This window comes from Branchiostoma floridae, chromosome 10 (assembly GCF_000003815.2).
Source record: "Branchiostoma floridae strain S238N-H82 chromosome 10, Bfl_VNyyK, whole genome shotgun sequence".
Classification (NCBI taxonomy): Eukaryota; Metazoa; Chordata; class Leptocardii; order Amphioxiformes; family Branchiostomatidae; genus Branchiostoma; species Branchiostoma floridae.
The window spans coordinates 1733567-1751609 of NC_049988.1; the positions used below are offsets into that span (position 1 = coordinate 1733567).

At 37.3% G+C, this 18043-nt stretch overlaps 1 protein-coding gene across 1 annotated transcript; it reads left to right on the plus strand.

The window, feature by feature from the left end:
• Positions 1 to 11: 11 nt before the first annotated feature.
• Positions 12 to 15784, plus strand: LOC118424401. Its single transcript, XM_035832956.1, has 17 exons — positions 12 to 258; positions 2865 to 3327; positions 3640 to 3745; positions 5200 to 5423; positions 5929 to 6060; positions 6409 to 6576; positions 7763 to 7899; positions 8311 to 8425; positions 8764 to 8853; positions 9185 to 9365; positions 9899 to 9988; positions 10293 to 10370; positions 10876 to 10939; positions 11086 to 11148; positions 11414 to 11598; positions 12335 to 12522; positions 13138 to 15784. The coding sequence occupies exons 1-17, from the start codon at positions 251 to 253 to the stop codon at positions 13558 to 13560; spliced, it is 2715 nt and encodes a 904-aa protein (XP_035688849.1). The 5' UTR covers positions 12 to 250; the 3' UTR covers positions 13561 to 15784.
• Positions 15785 to 18043: the final 2259 nt, after the last annotated feature.

Below are 18043 nucleotides of genomic sequence, written 5' to 3' on the forward strand. Positions count from 1 at the left end.
TGAGAGAGACTGGTAACCACTTACAACTGGATCAGAGAGATGGGCATGTGTACCTAGCATGATCTAGCATGTGTCCAGTGCATAGCAACAATGCCACGTGCAGAAAGAGGACAATACTCGCGAGACTTTGGTGATGGTACGAGATCCAGGCTCGGGATGCGGGATTTTTTAGGTGGCTAGTATCTAGTATCAGAACCCGGAATTTGTTGTCTTGTTTGACTGCCAGCAGTTGCTCAAGTCGACCAGTTCCATGGCGAGGTAAGCACATTTTAATACTTAACATACTTTACTGGACATTTAGAGGTTAATAGTCAACTACCGCTTCTCACTCTCTTGTGTTTTGTGATGTATATGCGCGCTTCGGCCACGCGCGGGTGAAGGGGGAGGGGGGTGCATCAAGCACGGTGCACATATCATGCATCATATAGCGGTCATACATGTATCCAAACCATAAAAGGTGGGTTGGTAACATTCTAACATGAATCCAGGAGTACCAACTATTAATAGATACAGAAACGCAGCTACAGAAACTATGAAGACTAAAAAAAGTCGAATCGAAATTAGGTGCTTGCTTTAGCCTTTAACCAACAGATATTCCCGAGCTCATATTTTCCCGAAATTTTGGCATCATGGGAAAATTTAATGTAAAATGAACAACTTGAACTATGGTGTATAGACCATATCAGAAACGATGCAAGGAACTTGCCGCAGTAGCTTTTAACAGGAATGTTTTGTTTGTATTATCATGCTCTCACACACAGTCACAGACTTGGGGGTTTGATGAAAAAGCTGGGATGTGCCCCTGGCCTGTATAGCTAGCCTGGCTATGATATCCCCCCAATCATGCGCCCTAAAATGGCTAGCCTTTCATGTATCTGCACCTTCTAGCAGAATGTCAACAAATTACAGCCAGAGTGCTTGTAAAGAGCATGCAGATCGCTTGTAAACAGTAAAGTCATTTGATCGAATCAGGTTTCGATTTGCCAACACGTACACAGGAATCAGATTCAATGCGCTCGGTGATGGAAATCACCAACAAATTGCTGACTGAAAATCGTTACTGGCTTGATCCTGTGCTGATTTATTGTGGGTCACAATAATTATAGGGCTCTATTTCTGGCATGTTTGTGTGTTGTATGATGCTTTGCAGTTGCAGAGTACACAGGGTGTGGTTTCATAATTGAATTAGTTGAAATAGATATCTATTCAGTCCCACCTACCTGCAGCTGGATGTGCAGATATAGCACTTTTACTAGTTTTAGTTTGTTTGTTGACAGTTTGGCAACTATACCGTACAGTATACCAAATTTGGCACAAAATTCTGCCCCTGGTGTACACATCCCCAAATGAACCTCAAACACATATAGGACGAGTTGGATGTAGGATCTTTTCTATTCAGTTTAATTTGAGCTCAATTTAGTAATTTCATGTTCCACTTTTCTCACTAAGATTAATCAGAATTTGGTTGGGATGAATAGCAAACATAGAGACCGGCAGTGGCATGTTTTGGCACCTTCAATTTTCTGGCAAATGCTCTTGACCAGTTCCAGCTAAGTTTTGCAAGTACAATTGTGGTACTCAAAGTACTAGTAGGTGTAGGGCAAAGTCATAGGACTCATAGGGTTCTTCACGTATGTTACTGTGATATATCTTTTGTCAGCAGTTGTCAAGTAGTTAGTGCTTTGCCGGATATTTCAATTGTTTTAATCCATGTTTCTAACCATTTGTTAGATTTTTATGTGTATCAGATTTTGATTGGATGAAGATTTCTAATTATACATGTTAAGGGAGTTTTCTAATAGTATTTTCAATTTATGACCATAGATTCTTATCTTTGTGATAGCTCTTTGAACTACAGAATTAGGTAATGAATTAGCCATATAGATTTAGACTAGAAAGGCCAACATTTGCTTGAGAGCAAATACAGCATATTTCAGCCATCTCCCTCATGCAACAATACGCCTTGAGGTCGTTAACCCCTTTAGCCATTGGAAAATGACCCAAAAAATTCTCAAAAATATCATTTTAAATTGTTCCATGCCAAAAATTATACTTGGGTCATTTGGATAAATATCTAGAACACCCCTTTACCAAATTTCGGGTCATTTGGTTGTAAAACGAGGGAACAGGAGCCCAAAATGTCCAATTTTTGTCAAAAAATGGCCATAAAATCGCAATATTAAGCATTATGTTGTACTGTATGGAAAAACTGTTCTTGAATTCATGTGCACATAATTGAAGGGCACTTTTATACCAAATTTCAGGTCATTCGGTTGTAAAAAAAAACGAGGGTACAGGAGGCAAAAATGTGCTTTTTTTTTTCAAAAAATGGCCAAAAATCGCAAAATTAAGCATTTTGTTGTACCGTATGCCAAAACTGTTAGCAAATCTGGGTGGGCATATGATCAGGGCACCTCTGTACCAAATTTCATGTCATTCGGCTGTAATACCAGGGTACAGGAGCCCCAAATATACATAAAAATTGACAAAAACCTCAATAAAATCATTTTAAAGGCAGAAGAGAAGAGAGAAAGAGAGAAAGAAAGAAAGAAAGAAAGAAACATTACGAATACAATATATTTCACCATACCTATGGTATGGCTGAAATATAATTAGACATAATTAGACATTATTTCTATTTTGGTTTATCTATAGATCTGATTTTTCTTCTCTGTAAAGTACAGTATACAATTATGTATACCACTACTTAACTTTGTCTGTAATTAGCCCTCGGGCCTGAACTTGCAATAAAGAATATTGTTATTATAATATTGAGAGCAGAGACAGATGTGTTCAGACACTACTTATATCTTATATATAAACTTCGTCAACTTCTATTATAATCTATATTCACTTTTCTACAGTATCTCAAAGCGAAGGAGGAAAACAACGTTGGGATTCTTTGTGCCAGGAACAAAAGTCACCATTTATGATGACAATGGCAGGAAGAGGACTCACTGGGTGCAGGTGAATCCTGGAGGCACATCCACGGCTAGACCTACTACTAGTACTAGTACTACATCTACAGCAACAGACCAACACTTAGCCCAGTCTTCTGAGGCTTCTGAGATACCAGTAGAACCAGCATCCTACACCCAAATCAAGGAAGCATTGAAAGAGGCATGGGCAGAGAAAAGAGACGACCTCATTAAGACAGCTATTCAGTCAGCTGTACCACCAACTTCTATGTGCTATCTGTGTGAAGAGGAAGTTCTCACAGCCCCACTGATCTTTTGCAAGGATTGCAGTCCACTTGGAGTTTTCTGTTTTAGATGCTTTGAGAAGATTCATAAGAGTCCCTCACTCCACTGTGCTGAGGAGTGGAAGGTGTGTTGAAATAAAATTGTGACAATGCTTTGTTTAAATTGTATGAGGAAATCCTCCACATGCATATACATGTGTACCTATGTTGGAGATATTTGCATGATCTGGCTTCTGTAAGAGGTTTAAGTTAGTATATCCTTGTCTTTCTTGTGATCTTATTTCTACTTATTTCTTTTTACATAGCATGACATTAACCTATGCCTTGAATGTAGTTCTCTACATCACAGAGCATATGCTCTATACTAAATTAGTATAGCACTCAGTTACTTGATAATGTCACAATTGATACAAAATGGATCTCTGCTCATTTTTCAGGATGGCTGTTTTCAGCCGTATGTCTACAATAGACCTCTAGTGCTGCCTCACCAGAAGAACTGCCACAGTTCAAGCTACAAACCTCTTAGGGTCTTTGATCAAAATGGTGAGTAATGCAATTTATTTGTTTATTTTTGTCTTTTTAGTTATAAATAGTGTACAGTCAAACCTGTATTAGTGACCACCTGGCCCTGGCCATTGCGGTCATTTTTTGTCGGTCCCTTGGATTTGTCCCATTTCCTATTAAGAAATAGTCTATCACTGGAACCTGTCCAGCAGGGGCACAACCACACAATTCACAACCACACGATTTCTGGTCCCATAGATACAGGAAAACAGCCTATTGCGACCATACAGTGACTGTATGTCACCCTGAGTTTAAAATTATACTTTTGGAGGATTTCCCGACAGGGTCATTTTGGTGGTAGCGGATGATACCATGCCTTCTTGAACGTTAGAGAACTTAGAGTACAAGTCTTTGTCAGTGAATTTACCAACAGCGCATGGCAATATCAATCATTTTTGGTAGATTTGACTTTGACAGGGTCAGTTGGTTTTTGTGACGATTGAGACAATGTTACTTTGTGAAAAAGATTAGTGGGTACTGAAATCATATGTAACTTATTGCTTGTGGTGAATTGATCAACATTTTCTTTAAGTGGCCACCTGTCTATAGTGGCCACATTTCCCCAGTCTCTTGAGTGGTTGCTATAGCCTGGTTTGACTGTACTGTTTGTTGTATTGTACAAGAATGGTTGCTTCAAAGGTGTACATATTAAAATTCAAAGCCACAATAGATGTATTTTGTAATGTGAAGAAAATATTTTTGGTAATGTAAAAGTTATCACTGAAAGAAGTGTTAAGAATTGATAGCTTGAAATAAATATGCAGGTTAGTGCAGGTAGTTTTTATGTCTAATGTAGTGCTAAGAGTGCCTGTTTGGGAACTAATGACTAAGGGAAGCTAGCATCAAACCTTCCTTGAGTTTCCTGTTTACTTCAATACACGTGTACACGTGATTCAATACACGTGGTGATTCAGTGTTTTGAAGATTTGGTAGTTTAATTATAACACAGTCTCACTGGACTAAGGGAAGTAATAATCATTTATTGTTCTTCACACATGGACCTCATTTCAGTCATGCAATGTTGAAATATGTGGTATTTCTTATTTGACACGAGCACTGGTAGTGGTAGGATTACGTTACCTGCGCCAGATCTGCCTCTTCCATGCAGCCTGTATGTGTGTATTTGAGGATTTCTGTTTTCTGTTTCCTGTACTGTGTCATGACTTTTGCCAAGTAGGTTATACTTTTGGTTGTGCCATGGTGGAGTGGCTACACTCTTGCTGTGGATGTATGTCAGTACCAAAAGAAGACTAATTATGCATAGAGGAGCTAAATGTGCATAGCTGATGCACTAAAAACCTTTGTGGGTATGTCAAGACATTTTCAGCCATGGAAAGTATTACCCTTATTGCAAAACTTTAAAATGTTTCAAGTATTGTACCATATCATACCATCCTCCTTAACATTTTGATTTGCCTTGTAATTTCCCTCAGGCCGCCTACAACACTTAGATGTTGCAGTGTGCAGATGTGGATATGAAACTGAATTGCAAACATTGCTGAAGTTGGGACTGTGGGGAGCAACACCCACAAATCCAAAGACAGCTTTTTCTGTTTCACTCCTGGAATGGTTGGTCTGGCTGTGCAGAGAGGCCCAGGTGTCAACATTAGCATTCTGCAAGGCAGTTAGATGGAAAAATGATTTGACACTGAATGAGGTAAAAAAAGTTTTTTCTTGATGACCTATTACTGATTTGAGTGTGTCTTAAAAAAGGAAAATAAACAATTAATTTTTTTTTCTAAAGGTTGAACACTACATAGTGCTGTTTCTCTGTACTACTGGTAATATAACTTGCTCACTGCTGTTTTCTATTATTTTGTAAATGCATGTTCTCAAATCCAGCTGAATTGCTCACCAGTGTTTCCCTGTAAGGCTTACATAACAACATCAAGTTGTTGAATTTCAAATTTCATATTCCCATGCTGAAATGGAGAATGTGACATGTTATATCTGCTGAAAAATGTTTACCTGTCAATGCATGAATGTGAAGTAACAACATATCAGGCATATCTTAAGTATGATTCAGAACAAGTTACTTGCAATTCTTTTGCATTGTGTCACAGCATACTCCAGATTTTCATTGTATTAGTGTCAGTTTTGGTTAACCTGCTTTTCAATCAACCAATGCTCTGAGTCCATTTGTCTTTTGTTTATTTTGACAGATGAATTCTCTCCATCGGGCCCTTACTGGAGAATGTATTGCCGAATTTCGCCACTTTCAGCACAGGCTGGAAAGCATGAAGGACTTGAGTCCTTCACTTGATGGTGGAATTAGCTGTCCTGCTTGTCCCAAGGTATATCATATATATTCCTCTCTTCCTGCATTTTTTAGTGTGTGCGTTGCTCATTTCTAGATGTAAAGCAACGACTTGATGATGCAGTTGCCCACTTTATAGATTTCCAAACTGTGTTAAAACTTAAAGAATTTGTGCTGCTTTCAATGCTTCAGTGCATATTAGATCAGAAATCAGATTGTGTTTAACATAACGCATTTGGGTACATTTGTCATTTTAACCAATGTCCTTGACAACTTATTGGAAGTTTATCTATTGGCTTTCCTAATTTATTAAGCAAAAGTATGCATAGAATGTGAAAACATGATTAAACAATAATGTCATAGTATATATTTTCTTCTTTTTCAGAATGATGGGGAACAGATCATTGCAATTGATGCAAATTTTGGTCTGGTCAGAAAGGCAAGCTCTGGTACAAGTTCTGCACCCCCCCTGCATGGACAGTCCATGTTCCTGGAAGATGAAAAACTGAAAGAGTTCCTTGCTGACTACTATGATGAAGAGAAGCCATCTGAGGTAAGTTTCTTTCTTCAACGTCATTCTAGGTATAGATGGTATCGGCAACATCAAGGAGGTTAAAAACCTCCTTGGTAACATTATGTAGTATCCCCTGCTTATCTTTGCTTTTGTAAATACAGACCAACTAAATGTACCAAAATTAGCCTCAATATATATCATTTATACTCTCCAAGCAGAGGTTAGGCTCCAGCTGTTTTTGAACGTTTTTTTAGTTGTTTTTATCGGGCTTTCTATTTTGTCATTTTTTTTTTTTGCTGTGTCCGGCCTAACAGCGAAAAATAGTGACAAAATAGAAAGCCAGATAAAAACGACTAAAAAAACGTACAAAAACAGCCGGAGCCTAACCTCTGCTTGGAGAGTACTAGTATATCATTTAGGGATGTTGACTACATGTTTTTTCAAATCTATTTGAAAGTCTCTCAAATAAGATTTAAAATTACATGTAACAGCATGCACTATCTTGTGAATTTGAAGCCTCCATTTGAAGGGACCATGTGAAACTAAGACGTGCGCATGGTACTATTATTATGAAGTTTATTGCAAATTCTTGCCAATAGGCTAATTGCAGGTAACACGATAGATTCAAACAGTGTAAAAACAATAATAATATGTTTAAAAAACAATAATAATATGTTTATTGCAAGTTAATTGCAGGTACAAACAACATTTATAACAAGGAAAATACAAAGGTGCTAGGATCTACATTCTATGTACATTATACTGGTTTTGTTGGGTTTGACTTCTTCTTTAAAGCAAGCGATGTACATATGTGTCTACTCTAGTCTAAAACTAGTAAGTATATCCAGTTTAGTGTTAACCCTTGTGCTTGATACAACTATGTTCATTTTTGTACTTAGTCATGTAGAAAACGACATACCAAAATTGTTTCAAAATGCCTTGTTGTGAAAACTATATATTCACCAATCAAACAAGTCTTTGTGTTTACATAAAAACATGTCTCCCGCAAATTGACCATGAATTTTGATGGATGCAATTCTTTAATTTTTTAGAGATTCTGAACTTTGGATTCTTTTTCTTGCTCTGAATGAAAGTCTGACTGAATATCATTAGCCAAATAAGAAATATAGCCGCAGATTTTCATACTATAAAAGAAATAGGAATACTTGTTTTGGATTACATCATTTTCTTCAGATGTTTTTTGTTGCTGTTCTTTCTACATCAGGACTGTAGCCACTTTAAAGCTGGACAGTGCCTACGCTCTAAGGCACAGCACCAAAAACTGGATGTCACTGGCGTCTTTGGGAGTGTTTGTAGGCATAACATCCCACTGAAGTTTCTGAATATGTTCCATGGAGAACGGTGGGTGTGCTCAGTTGTCTTAATGTAACTTATTGCTCTGATTATGTTCTTACAGTTAAAGCTTTCATTCAAAAATGGTTGGATATTTTCAGCGAAAATACTTTATAGTATACAACACCAGGCACATGTCACATTGGGTGAAAGAGTACAATGTTTTTAACATCATCTTATCACCAGGGTAACATGTTTGTAGCTTTATTGAACATTACATCTTTAGGTCTCATTCATTGGCATATATGTTTTGTGTATCACCATTTGCTTCAAGGCATTGTCTGTTGGGAAACATTTTAAATCATTCATTCTTTCTTGAGTACTTTCATCATGCTCCAAAGGAATTAGTGTAACTTTTGGTATGACTCATGATTCAGGCAGTGGTTTGTTTATCATCTTTGTCTTCTGTATCATCTCCAGCTTTGGATATCCAGTCTTCCTAATCAGGAACCTGCTCAGAGATGCCAAGCTGCGGAATATCAAACTGAAAATCATCTATGATGTTGCATGTTCCCTAAAAGCACACCTTAGAAAGGTAAGTTTTTCCAAACTTTTTACAAACAAACAAAATGACATGTATGAAACTGAAAGTTGGACCAGACAATCCAACTTCCATTTTTTGTATAAGCAATGAGTTTTTGTCTATAAGTACACTTCATGAGCTTCAACACCTTGCGCTTGTGCTACCAGTATATATCCAAATTTAGCAGGGCCATTCTGTAGAAGATTTAATACCTTAAAGGGGGAGTATTTCAACAGTTTTTACACAGGTAGATTGATGCAGTACAATTTGATTTTAATTAATAAGAGTTTATTATTGTGCCTTATTACACTGGTACCATATATTATAAGACAGGAGTATTTCTTTTCCAGAGTAAAGACAAGGAAATCAAAGAGATGCTGCCACAGCTGAGTCTGGCTGTGGATGTATTTCACTCATATGGTCATACACCTCTATGCCAGGTACGTGGATCTTAAGTAAGCCTTATGTATGTATGTATAAGCCTTACATAATTTCTGTGGTCTCAATTGTGATTTCATGCAAGCTTATAAGGGGACCTTTTTAAGTTGAAAATTTTAGAAAAAAAGGTTGTTCATGCTTTAATAATGGAATGTCTAACATTAAACTGTCAACTTTGTCAGTTGTTAGGGAAGAAAAAGCAACAACTGGACCATGGCATAGGTGATTTCAGATGATTTTGCCACAAACCTGTTTGTCAAGGTCCTTAAAGTGTTTTTAGTTTACAGTTGTTTAGTATTTTTTGTTCTTAGACATTTGCATGTATTATTTCAGGTCCAATACAACACCAGAAGACTCGAGGGCTATGGTCTCACTGATGGGGAGGGAGTCGAATCTTTGTGGTCATACCTGCGCAGGTTTGCTAGGATCACTAAAGAGATGACCCCAGCTCACAGGTTCGAGAAGTTGAGCGATGCACTGGTCCATTTTGCTATGCGGAAAGCCATAGACATTGGTGTGTGGTCCTTCTTTGTTTTCTACATATCATAATCAAGGATATTCATTACCTTTTGACTGCTTAAGTACTCAAAATTTCAAATTGAATACTTACATGTATGTATGTAGAAACATGACCACTGCATGTATGTATCCCAGTTGAAGCAGTTTAAGATTACTTATGCTGAAAATGATGATAGCATTTTGAAGTCCCATTGCTCCTGTGTTGAACATCAAGCAGGTCATGTGGTAAGATATAATTGTACAACAATAGAGAATTTTGACTATGGCAACAAAGCCACCTTTAAGGACTCTTTTATGTTTTTGAAGTTAAAATGTCCAGTTAATGGGATAAGATTGATAATGTGCAGAAATTAGGGTCTCAAAACAGTGACAACCTCACATATTACTCCAGTGTACACATTTTAAATATTTCAAGCCCCGTATTTGAAATATGTACATATTTAGAATACATACATACATGCCTGTTTGGTTGTTGTCTCATTGTGATGTTCCATTGTAATGTAAATTGAATGCTACCTTGTCTTTCAGAGGTTACTCTTAAAGATAAGATGAGGAACACAAAGATGACAGAAACGATTGCAGATGAAAATCTCAAAGAAGCCATGAGCCATGCAGGAGGTAAGAAAAAGGCAAATGTTTCTTTTCATTGACACCCTCAGCCAGTCATTTCTGTGTAAATTACAATCTTGGAACTTTCTGTCTGGCGCACCTTTATGGACATAGAGTGGAGTAGAGTAACCTTCAAACTGGATAGCTTTGTTGGCCATCATGAGTTGCTTTTCCCAGAGGTCTTTCCTTTTTAAATTTAGCCACTAAATCTCTTGGTTCATGTAATAAGTCTGTATCTTCCTTTGTATATGCTTCAATTGCTGTGCAAGTATCTCTGCAAGGAAGATTTATTCTTACTTTCCTAATCCTTCAGTTCCTGTTTCACTGGATGACATCAAGAGGTGGCAGGAAATGGAAACTGAATTGATGAAGAAGAAGAAACAACCATCAAGTGAGTAAAAAAAAATGCATTTTGGATTATCGGCCTCAGTTGTTGCATAAAGAAATGTAGAATGGTAATATGTACCTCACACCAGTAATAGAACATTTTCCAGAAATGTATCCCCCTCATTGCTTTCCTGGCTCATTTTACTTGTAACGTATGATAATTAAGTAAGTATAATAATAATTATAATAATAATGATAATAATAATAATGGTTTATTCAGAAACAACAGTTTTGCCACATTGCAGCCATGGGCTGAATTGCGTGGGAAACTTTACAGTCATTGAAATCGACAATAGTATGCGTATATTGTAATTTAGTGTTGCTTGTGTTTCTCTAAAACTACATCTGATTGACTGTGAATAAGTGCAGTGTAATTTTGCTCATGATTGCTTATGATTACATTTTGACCCCTGTTTCAGAGAAATGCAATAAAATAAATCATGCCATTTAATTGAATCAGATGATCCTTGTTTTGTTTACCTCTACATTGTTTTCTTTTTTTTTTGTAGCATCAACCTGTGCCAAATGGATGAAGGAATATGCAGGCAAGTTGGTGAGACATCATAAATTGGGGTAGGCTATATTTCCTTCAAAAACTGATATGATTTAGGTATTTTCTTTCAGTCTAGTGTTTTGTGTATTTAAGACATACATCATTCTGCAAAAATTATTGACATATGTCAGCCAATGATATTAAGTAATACAGGTTTTCCTTGCAGGAAGAAAATCCAAGAGTGCCAAGATGACTCTGCTCTCCAAGTTCACCATTCAGCTTTCCTAAAGTGAGTACTTGTTTCAATGTACCTAGATGTTTTAATAAGTTATAAATATGTTTGGCTCTAGCTAGCTCAAAATTTTTATCCGTCAGCCAATTCCCATTGTTGCAAAAACTGCAAAAATTACCTGATTTCGCTATGACACTACAAGGTAAATGTTGTCATTGAGAGAAAATATGACACCACTTTAATTCTTTTCATAAGTAATGCCTACTATCTATGATATCCTCTGACAGATATGAGTGAAAATCTAGATGCAATTGATTTCCAGGTTGGAATCCACCCTGAAGGGTATTGAAGGAGAACACGGCATTACAAGATGGCAGCAGAGTAGCCCAGAATTCAAGGCAGCACTGAAAGACCTCGACATTGAGGAAAGAAAGCAACGCCTCTCAACACTACAAAGTGTGTCTTGCCAGAGATCATTTTTGATCTCACTTAAAGGACGTTACCCAGGTCAGTGTCCAACTTGTTTCCAACACAAGTCTTTGAATGAAAGAATGACAAATCAACAGCATAATCGATTTTACTTTTCAACATAACTCATACAAATGGTGTTTTTTATGTACAGATAGCTGTGCTGTTATGTTAGGTCCATGTGTTAAAAATCAACAGATTACCCCTGTGTAGCTACCCTGGATACCAGACCCCAGCTCGATGTCCAAATATATCGATTGTGTGGGCATCTGGCCTGATGAGATAGGCCTTCTTCTCAAGTTTGCCCAAATAGTTGGCAAAAATCCACACCAATATAACAGCAGCAAGATCAGCAGGAGGCAATTTACACCCGTCATGATTGCTTAAAAAACCCCAATTGTATTGTTTAATCCATAACAGTGAGCACTAAGAAATGAAGTGTAGCAGTACTGTTAGATAAGACACCCCATGTCCTGCTGGGTTAGAGGCTGTTACCTCATAATCGACATATATTTAGGATTTTTATTTCCCAGTAATGTTTCAAGACACCTTGTTTTATCATCATTATATTTTCTGTGTTGTTTAATCTAGTCACCACATAATTAGATCAAAACTGTTTACAAAGATGAAAACAGTGGTTACTTTGGTCACCAAGATTCGATCTGACAGAATGTAGAGTTCCATGACAAAATTACCTACATTACTAGAAGTATAGTCAAGCATTGAATGAGTATGTCATTCAATAGCAGTAAGTAACCACCATTTCATTTTTCAGATGGCCAAGAGATTGCATTGAAGCTTTCCAAGCAGATAAGATCTACAAACAACAAGCTGTCAAAAGCAATTCAAGCGTACAACACAATACCCTGGTCTCCACAAACTGGAGAGTTTCCACCAAGACTCAACTTCTCTCAGGCCACTGACCCCACGTGGGCTACTTACCAGATGCTGGGCCCATCCATGGTATTGTAGAACACTTTTGAATAGCATTTCAAATTGGCATGCTTCCAGTAATTTAAAAAGGGAAACTTGACTCAAGGGAAACTTGACTCAAGAAGCTGTAAAAAACTGACAATTTGACATTTAGTTTTTACTACGTATTAGTAACATCCAGCAGATATATTATTGTCATAACATGGGGATCGTGTTAGAAAATATTTCTACAGTCAAACAGGTCTAAAACAGAAGCAGTTAATGTTGTCAACATGAAGATATGACAATACCAATGCCAATGGACATTGGATACTCCACCAAACAGATTCTTTTGTAAAAAAAATGGACCATTGTTTTGAATATCGCCCATTCACAAGTTTTCACAGATAACTAGTTTCAGGAACGGACCCACCACTATCCTGGGGATATTTTGGAAATAATGTTTGGAGTGTGTGTGTGTGTGTGTCCTCGCATGCATTCATGTGTGTGTGTGTGTGTGTGTATGTGTGTCTGTGTCTGTGTGATATTTTGTCAGTAGTTAACAGCCTTTCAGACTTAACTTGAATGATATTCAAGGCGTTGAGTCCTTTTACCTCTATGACAACTACTAACCCACTGAGTTATGTTTCATTCTTCTTTCAACAGAGTGAACCAGGACTGCCCTACAGCATCAAAAGAAAGGCCATCGATGCTGTGAGTATGAAGGAAAGGGCAGCTGAGGAGAGACAGATGATAAAGGAAGAAATGGTTAGGGTCTGGCGCCATTTCCAAGGGGAATATGACTGCACTGAGAAAGCTGTTAGGCACTGTCAGCAGAACGACAGTATGAAAGCAGAGCAGGCTATGCTATTGCAACATGTGATTAGACTAGAGAAGAGACTGTCCAGAATGCATGGCGTCTTTAAGCAGTTCATAGTTCTACCTGACCCTCCTTCATCTCACATACCCATGTACTCTGATCTAGTCTTAGACTCCTCTGAAGCTGAATACATCAGTGTTGATGATTATGAAGAATACTTCAGTGAAGAAGAAGAGGAGGAGGGGGAGGAGGAGGAAGGGGAAATTTAAATTTGGCAAAAACTTCACAAACGCTATTGTCAAGTAATTCTTTTACATGATGTAACAGATTTTTCTTTTGGTTGTATGTAAGTATATGTTTATTTGCAGAAGCCTTAACCAGTATTTGACTAAGCAAACCAATATGCTGCATTTGCATTTCTATAATAATTACACATCTTGTCTTGCATGACCCTCAGTAAACTTTTCTGAAAATTAAAACTGGAATGGCACTAAAGAGCCAGAAGGCATGCTTGAGTTATGAGTTATGTATGCCTCATGATTACAGTACCCCCATTAGTGGAGGAGTTTGTTTTCATCAGTGCTGTTTCAGTCTATGCTGTACTGTATCTCATTAGAATTATTGGTGTGGATAATCCTAATTTTCAGGAAATTTGTTGTAGCATATACTAGTTAGTAGTAGTACTCTGTAAGGTTTCAGCAGCATACCAATAGGCAGTTTTTCTTATTAAGACAGATACATATTAGTGTTGTTGAGATCTCTTAAAGCATGTGTACATATCCTTTGATTCCTATGTTGTTAGATATTAAGCAAAGAAAGTGCTATATAGTCTTACTGTATTTATGACTTCCACTGCATACCATACCATATGTTTCTTTGGACAGGTGCGAAGCAGGAGATGGTGCTGTTTATGCAAGTTACACTGGTCTAGAATGTTCAGACCACTGGCTTTAGTTGTTCACACTAAACATCATGTGTTTGTAGAAAAAAAAGATAAAATAGTCAGAAATTGGGTGTCCTATAATAAGTGAGTTTTCTCTTCTTTTTTTTTTGTTCACTTCTGAGTGCCACATGTTTAGGAATAAGTCATAACAAGTGTGATATTTTGTGTAATGTTTTGTGTTCTGCTGCGATATGGGTAATGTTGTAAATATGCTCACCCAACTGGAATACCATATACATATATATATGCTATTTTAAAACAGTTAAAACTGAACAACACCTGTTCATTGAATGATTTCACACTGCCCTCTTTTTGTCAGAAAAGCTAAATTCGGCTAAATAGCAAATTTCAGCCCCAAAATGAGACCAACTTCAAACCAACTTTATTGGGTGCAAATTAAGTTCCTGACATCACGCATGCCCTCGTTTTGTCAAAAAAGCTAAATTTGGTCCTTTGAACCAAAAATAGCAGATTTCAACCCAAAAATGAGATGTCGACAAACGGTGTCCGATTTCCTTCGAACCAACTTTATTGGGTGCGAAATAATTTCCTGACATCACGCATGCCCTCGTTTTGTCAAAAAAGCTAAATTTGGTCCTTTGAACCAAAAATAGCAGATTTCAACCCAAAAATGAGATGTCGACAAACGGTGTCCGATTTCCTTTGAACCAACTTTATTGGGTGCGAAATAATTTCCTGACATCACGCATGCCCTCGTTTTGTCAAAAAAGCTAAATTTGGCCCTTTGAACCAAAAATAGCAGATTTCAACCCAAAAATGAGATGTCGACAAACGGTGTCCGATTTCCTTCAATCCAACTTTATTGGGTGCGAAATAATTTCCTGACATCACGCATGCCCTCGTTTTGTCAAAAAAGCTAAATTTGGCCCTTTGAACCAAAAATAGCAGATTTCAACCCAAAAATGAGATGTCGACAAACGGTGTCCGATTTCCTTCAAACCAACTTTATTGGGTGCGAAATAATTTCCTGACATCACGCATGCCCTCGTTTTGTCAAAAAAGCTAAATTTGGTCCTTTGAACCAAAAATAGCAAATTTCAACCCAAAAATGATATGTCGACAAACGGTGTCCGATTTCCTTGAAACCAACTTTATTGGGTGCGAAATAATTCCCTGACATCACGTATGCCCTCGTTTTGTCAAAAAAGCTAAATTTGGCCCTTTGGACCAAAAACAGCAAATTTCACCCCGAAAATGAGATGTTGCATACGATGTCCGATGAAAGATACAGATGTATGTGAAATCACAGCTATATTTGTATTGAAATTGTAGTAGAAATTTGTAAGTTCAATTTAGAAATTAGACATTTCTCTTATATAATAGTAGTACAAACAAATGTATCATTAAGGTGAGCTAGTTAGCAGCAGTTTTTGCATCTTGTACACTGTGAACTACTGTATGTACAGTCAGTATCCCAGTCTTTTACAGTGTTGTTTTTAACCCATATACACATACATATAGCTGATGAGGATAACAATATAGATGAATAAACAGAAACACAATCAGGATCACATCCTGTTGTAAAAGGAGGTGTTGAATGTGTGTCTATTCCAAGTATACAGTTCTTTATTTATATGGAGTATATTTTATTTGAAATATTCTTCGTCAGTCAAGCCACTATAAAAATAAACCGTAGTCTGATTATAAAATCTGCTTCTTTAGTTACATATAGGACGGATAAGCAGCAATCATCCAGAGGTTTAATACAATAGAATTATATGGTTTCTTCAAGCTTTCCAGGTAATTTGTTGTTAGTTACTACAGTTAGAATATTCATTGAAAACAAAGCCACAGCATGCAGTTTTGAAGTTAACATTTTTAAGTGATACTGTCAAGTCCTACAATTGCACAATTGACTTGAAAGCTCTGCACCTATAGAACAAAAATGATTCAAGTTTAGATGGCATATACTGAGAGTATACACGTTGTTGATATCCTTCAACATTGACCGCAACTGCCAAGCGCCCAGAAAACCATACAACTCAACTCATAGCTAGTTTGAACAAGGAGGCTTGAAAGGCTACCATGGACGTCAATGCTTTATTTGCGTCGATATCTGCTGTTCCGAGGAAAGTCGCTAGGTTTCAATAACTGTGGGTTGTTCGAAAGTACATTGAATTAAACACGCTGAAAAGACTTCTGAAGGAATGAAATACCACAATACGAGTGTTTTACTACTTTTGTATGTATTCATTGACGAAGAAAAGGTTTTAAACTCCGCAAAAGAAGCCGATTAAATTTCGCCGCGGTGGCGCCCTGTAGTACTGAGAATTATCGCTAGGATATACATAAATCATGTTTTTTGTTAAATATATCGAATAAAACTCATTAAAATGACTATGTAAAGAAATAAATATCAAATTACGATTGTTGTAGTCATTCTGTAGATCATCAATGTCGAATGAAATGTTTTTAAACTCGGAAAAGCCAACATAAGCGCCACTGGCCGGTACACATTTTGCACGGGTCGAAAATGAAGATATATGTAACACTCATATCTTCAATCAGATTAATGGAACAGCAGAATTACCAAGGGCACAGATAGATTGAGATATTGACCTAATGTTGTGAAAATTTCCTCGAAAAATTCCGCTCCCTTCATGATTTATGAAGAAAAATTCATTTCTGTAGCATGCGGTTCAAATCACGCCAGAAGTAGATAGCAGGTGGCACGCGGGGCGCCCTCGCGTGATAGTTGAACATCTTGGTTTTTCATATCTCACATAGAAAACGATGGATTTTTCTCAAATTCTGTGGACATGGTCCTGGAAGCTTCCTTAGTTCTTGTATGAATTCCTGTGCGATAACCTTGTTTTCTTATTGAGTTACTAACATTTGAATTTCGGAGAATTAATCACATATTTCGGCTCCCACTTTTAAATAAAGGCTCACATCTCCCCTAAAGTATATTGAGTACAGACACTCAGAATGAAAGCGAGGATAACACCCCAAATGTCCTTAACAGACTTATATGGAACATTGTCTATGTCATGATCATAAATTCCTAACATACATTATTTTGGTAAGTTTTGTATGTAGAACTTTGTGGAACGCGGGTTGGCTGGAACCTCGCGCAGTTTGTAACGTGTATTGCGTAGGATGTTAAAAGTTTAACTCTCACCAAAGTCTTTCTTATATTGCGCTTTAACTCTCAACTCAGTCTTTCTCATGTGAAGGGAACAATGATTTGAGCTCCCTAATATTGTCTGCTAGCCCATTCTGGCCTCTGTTGTCAACTTCTATATTCTAACCACATGAAGCACCATGTCGACGAGTTAAGTTTATCCATCCCTTTAGACGTCCATACTTTTCAATTTTGTTTATCCACAGTTACTTGGGTATTTTCATCAAAAGTAAAAGTTCAACAAGATTTTGAAGTCAGTCGCCATTTCTGCTTAGGTTTGTATGATAATATCAAGTGCGAGGGCTGCAGGTGGCACTGTGATGTGTGTCCGCCCTCTACCATTAAGAGCGCATCTGATGGGAAGCGGCGCCTCGGACGTTGAATTTTAAGGCTACAGAGTGGTCACCAGTTCCTTTAGCACACTATGTGACTATAGTTACTCTCCAAGCTTAGGTTTTGGGAAAATCATGACATTTTCCTTTCATCCGTTTTTTGTCGATTTTGGGTCCCTGGTGTGTGATCTTGGTACTGCAGCAGAACTCGGAACTGTAAACATTGTGACCTGTGTAATTCAGTCAAAAATGTATATAACCAAGCATTCATTATGCATATATGAAAGTAATTTGCATAATCAGAATATTTCATGGAGGTATGAGGTCTCCGA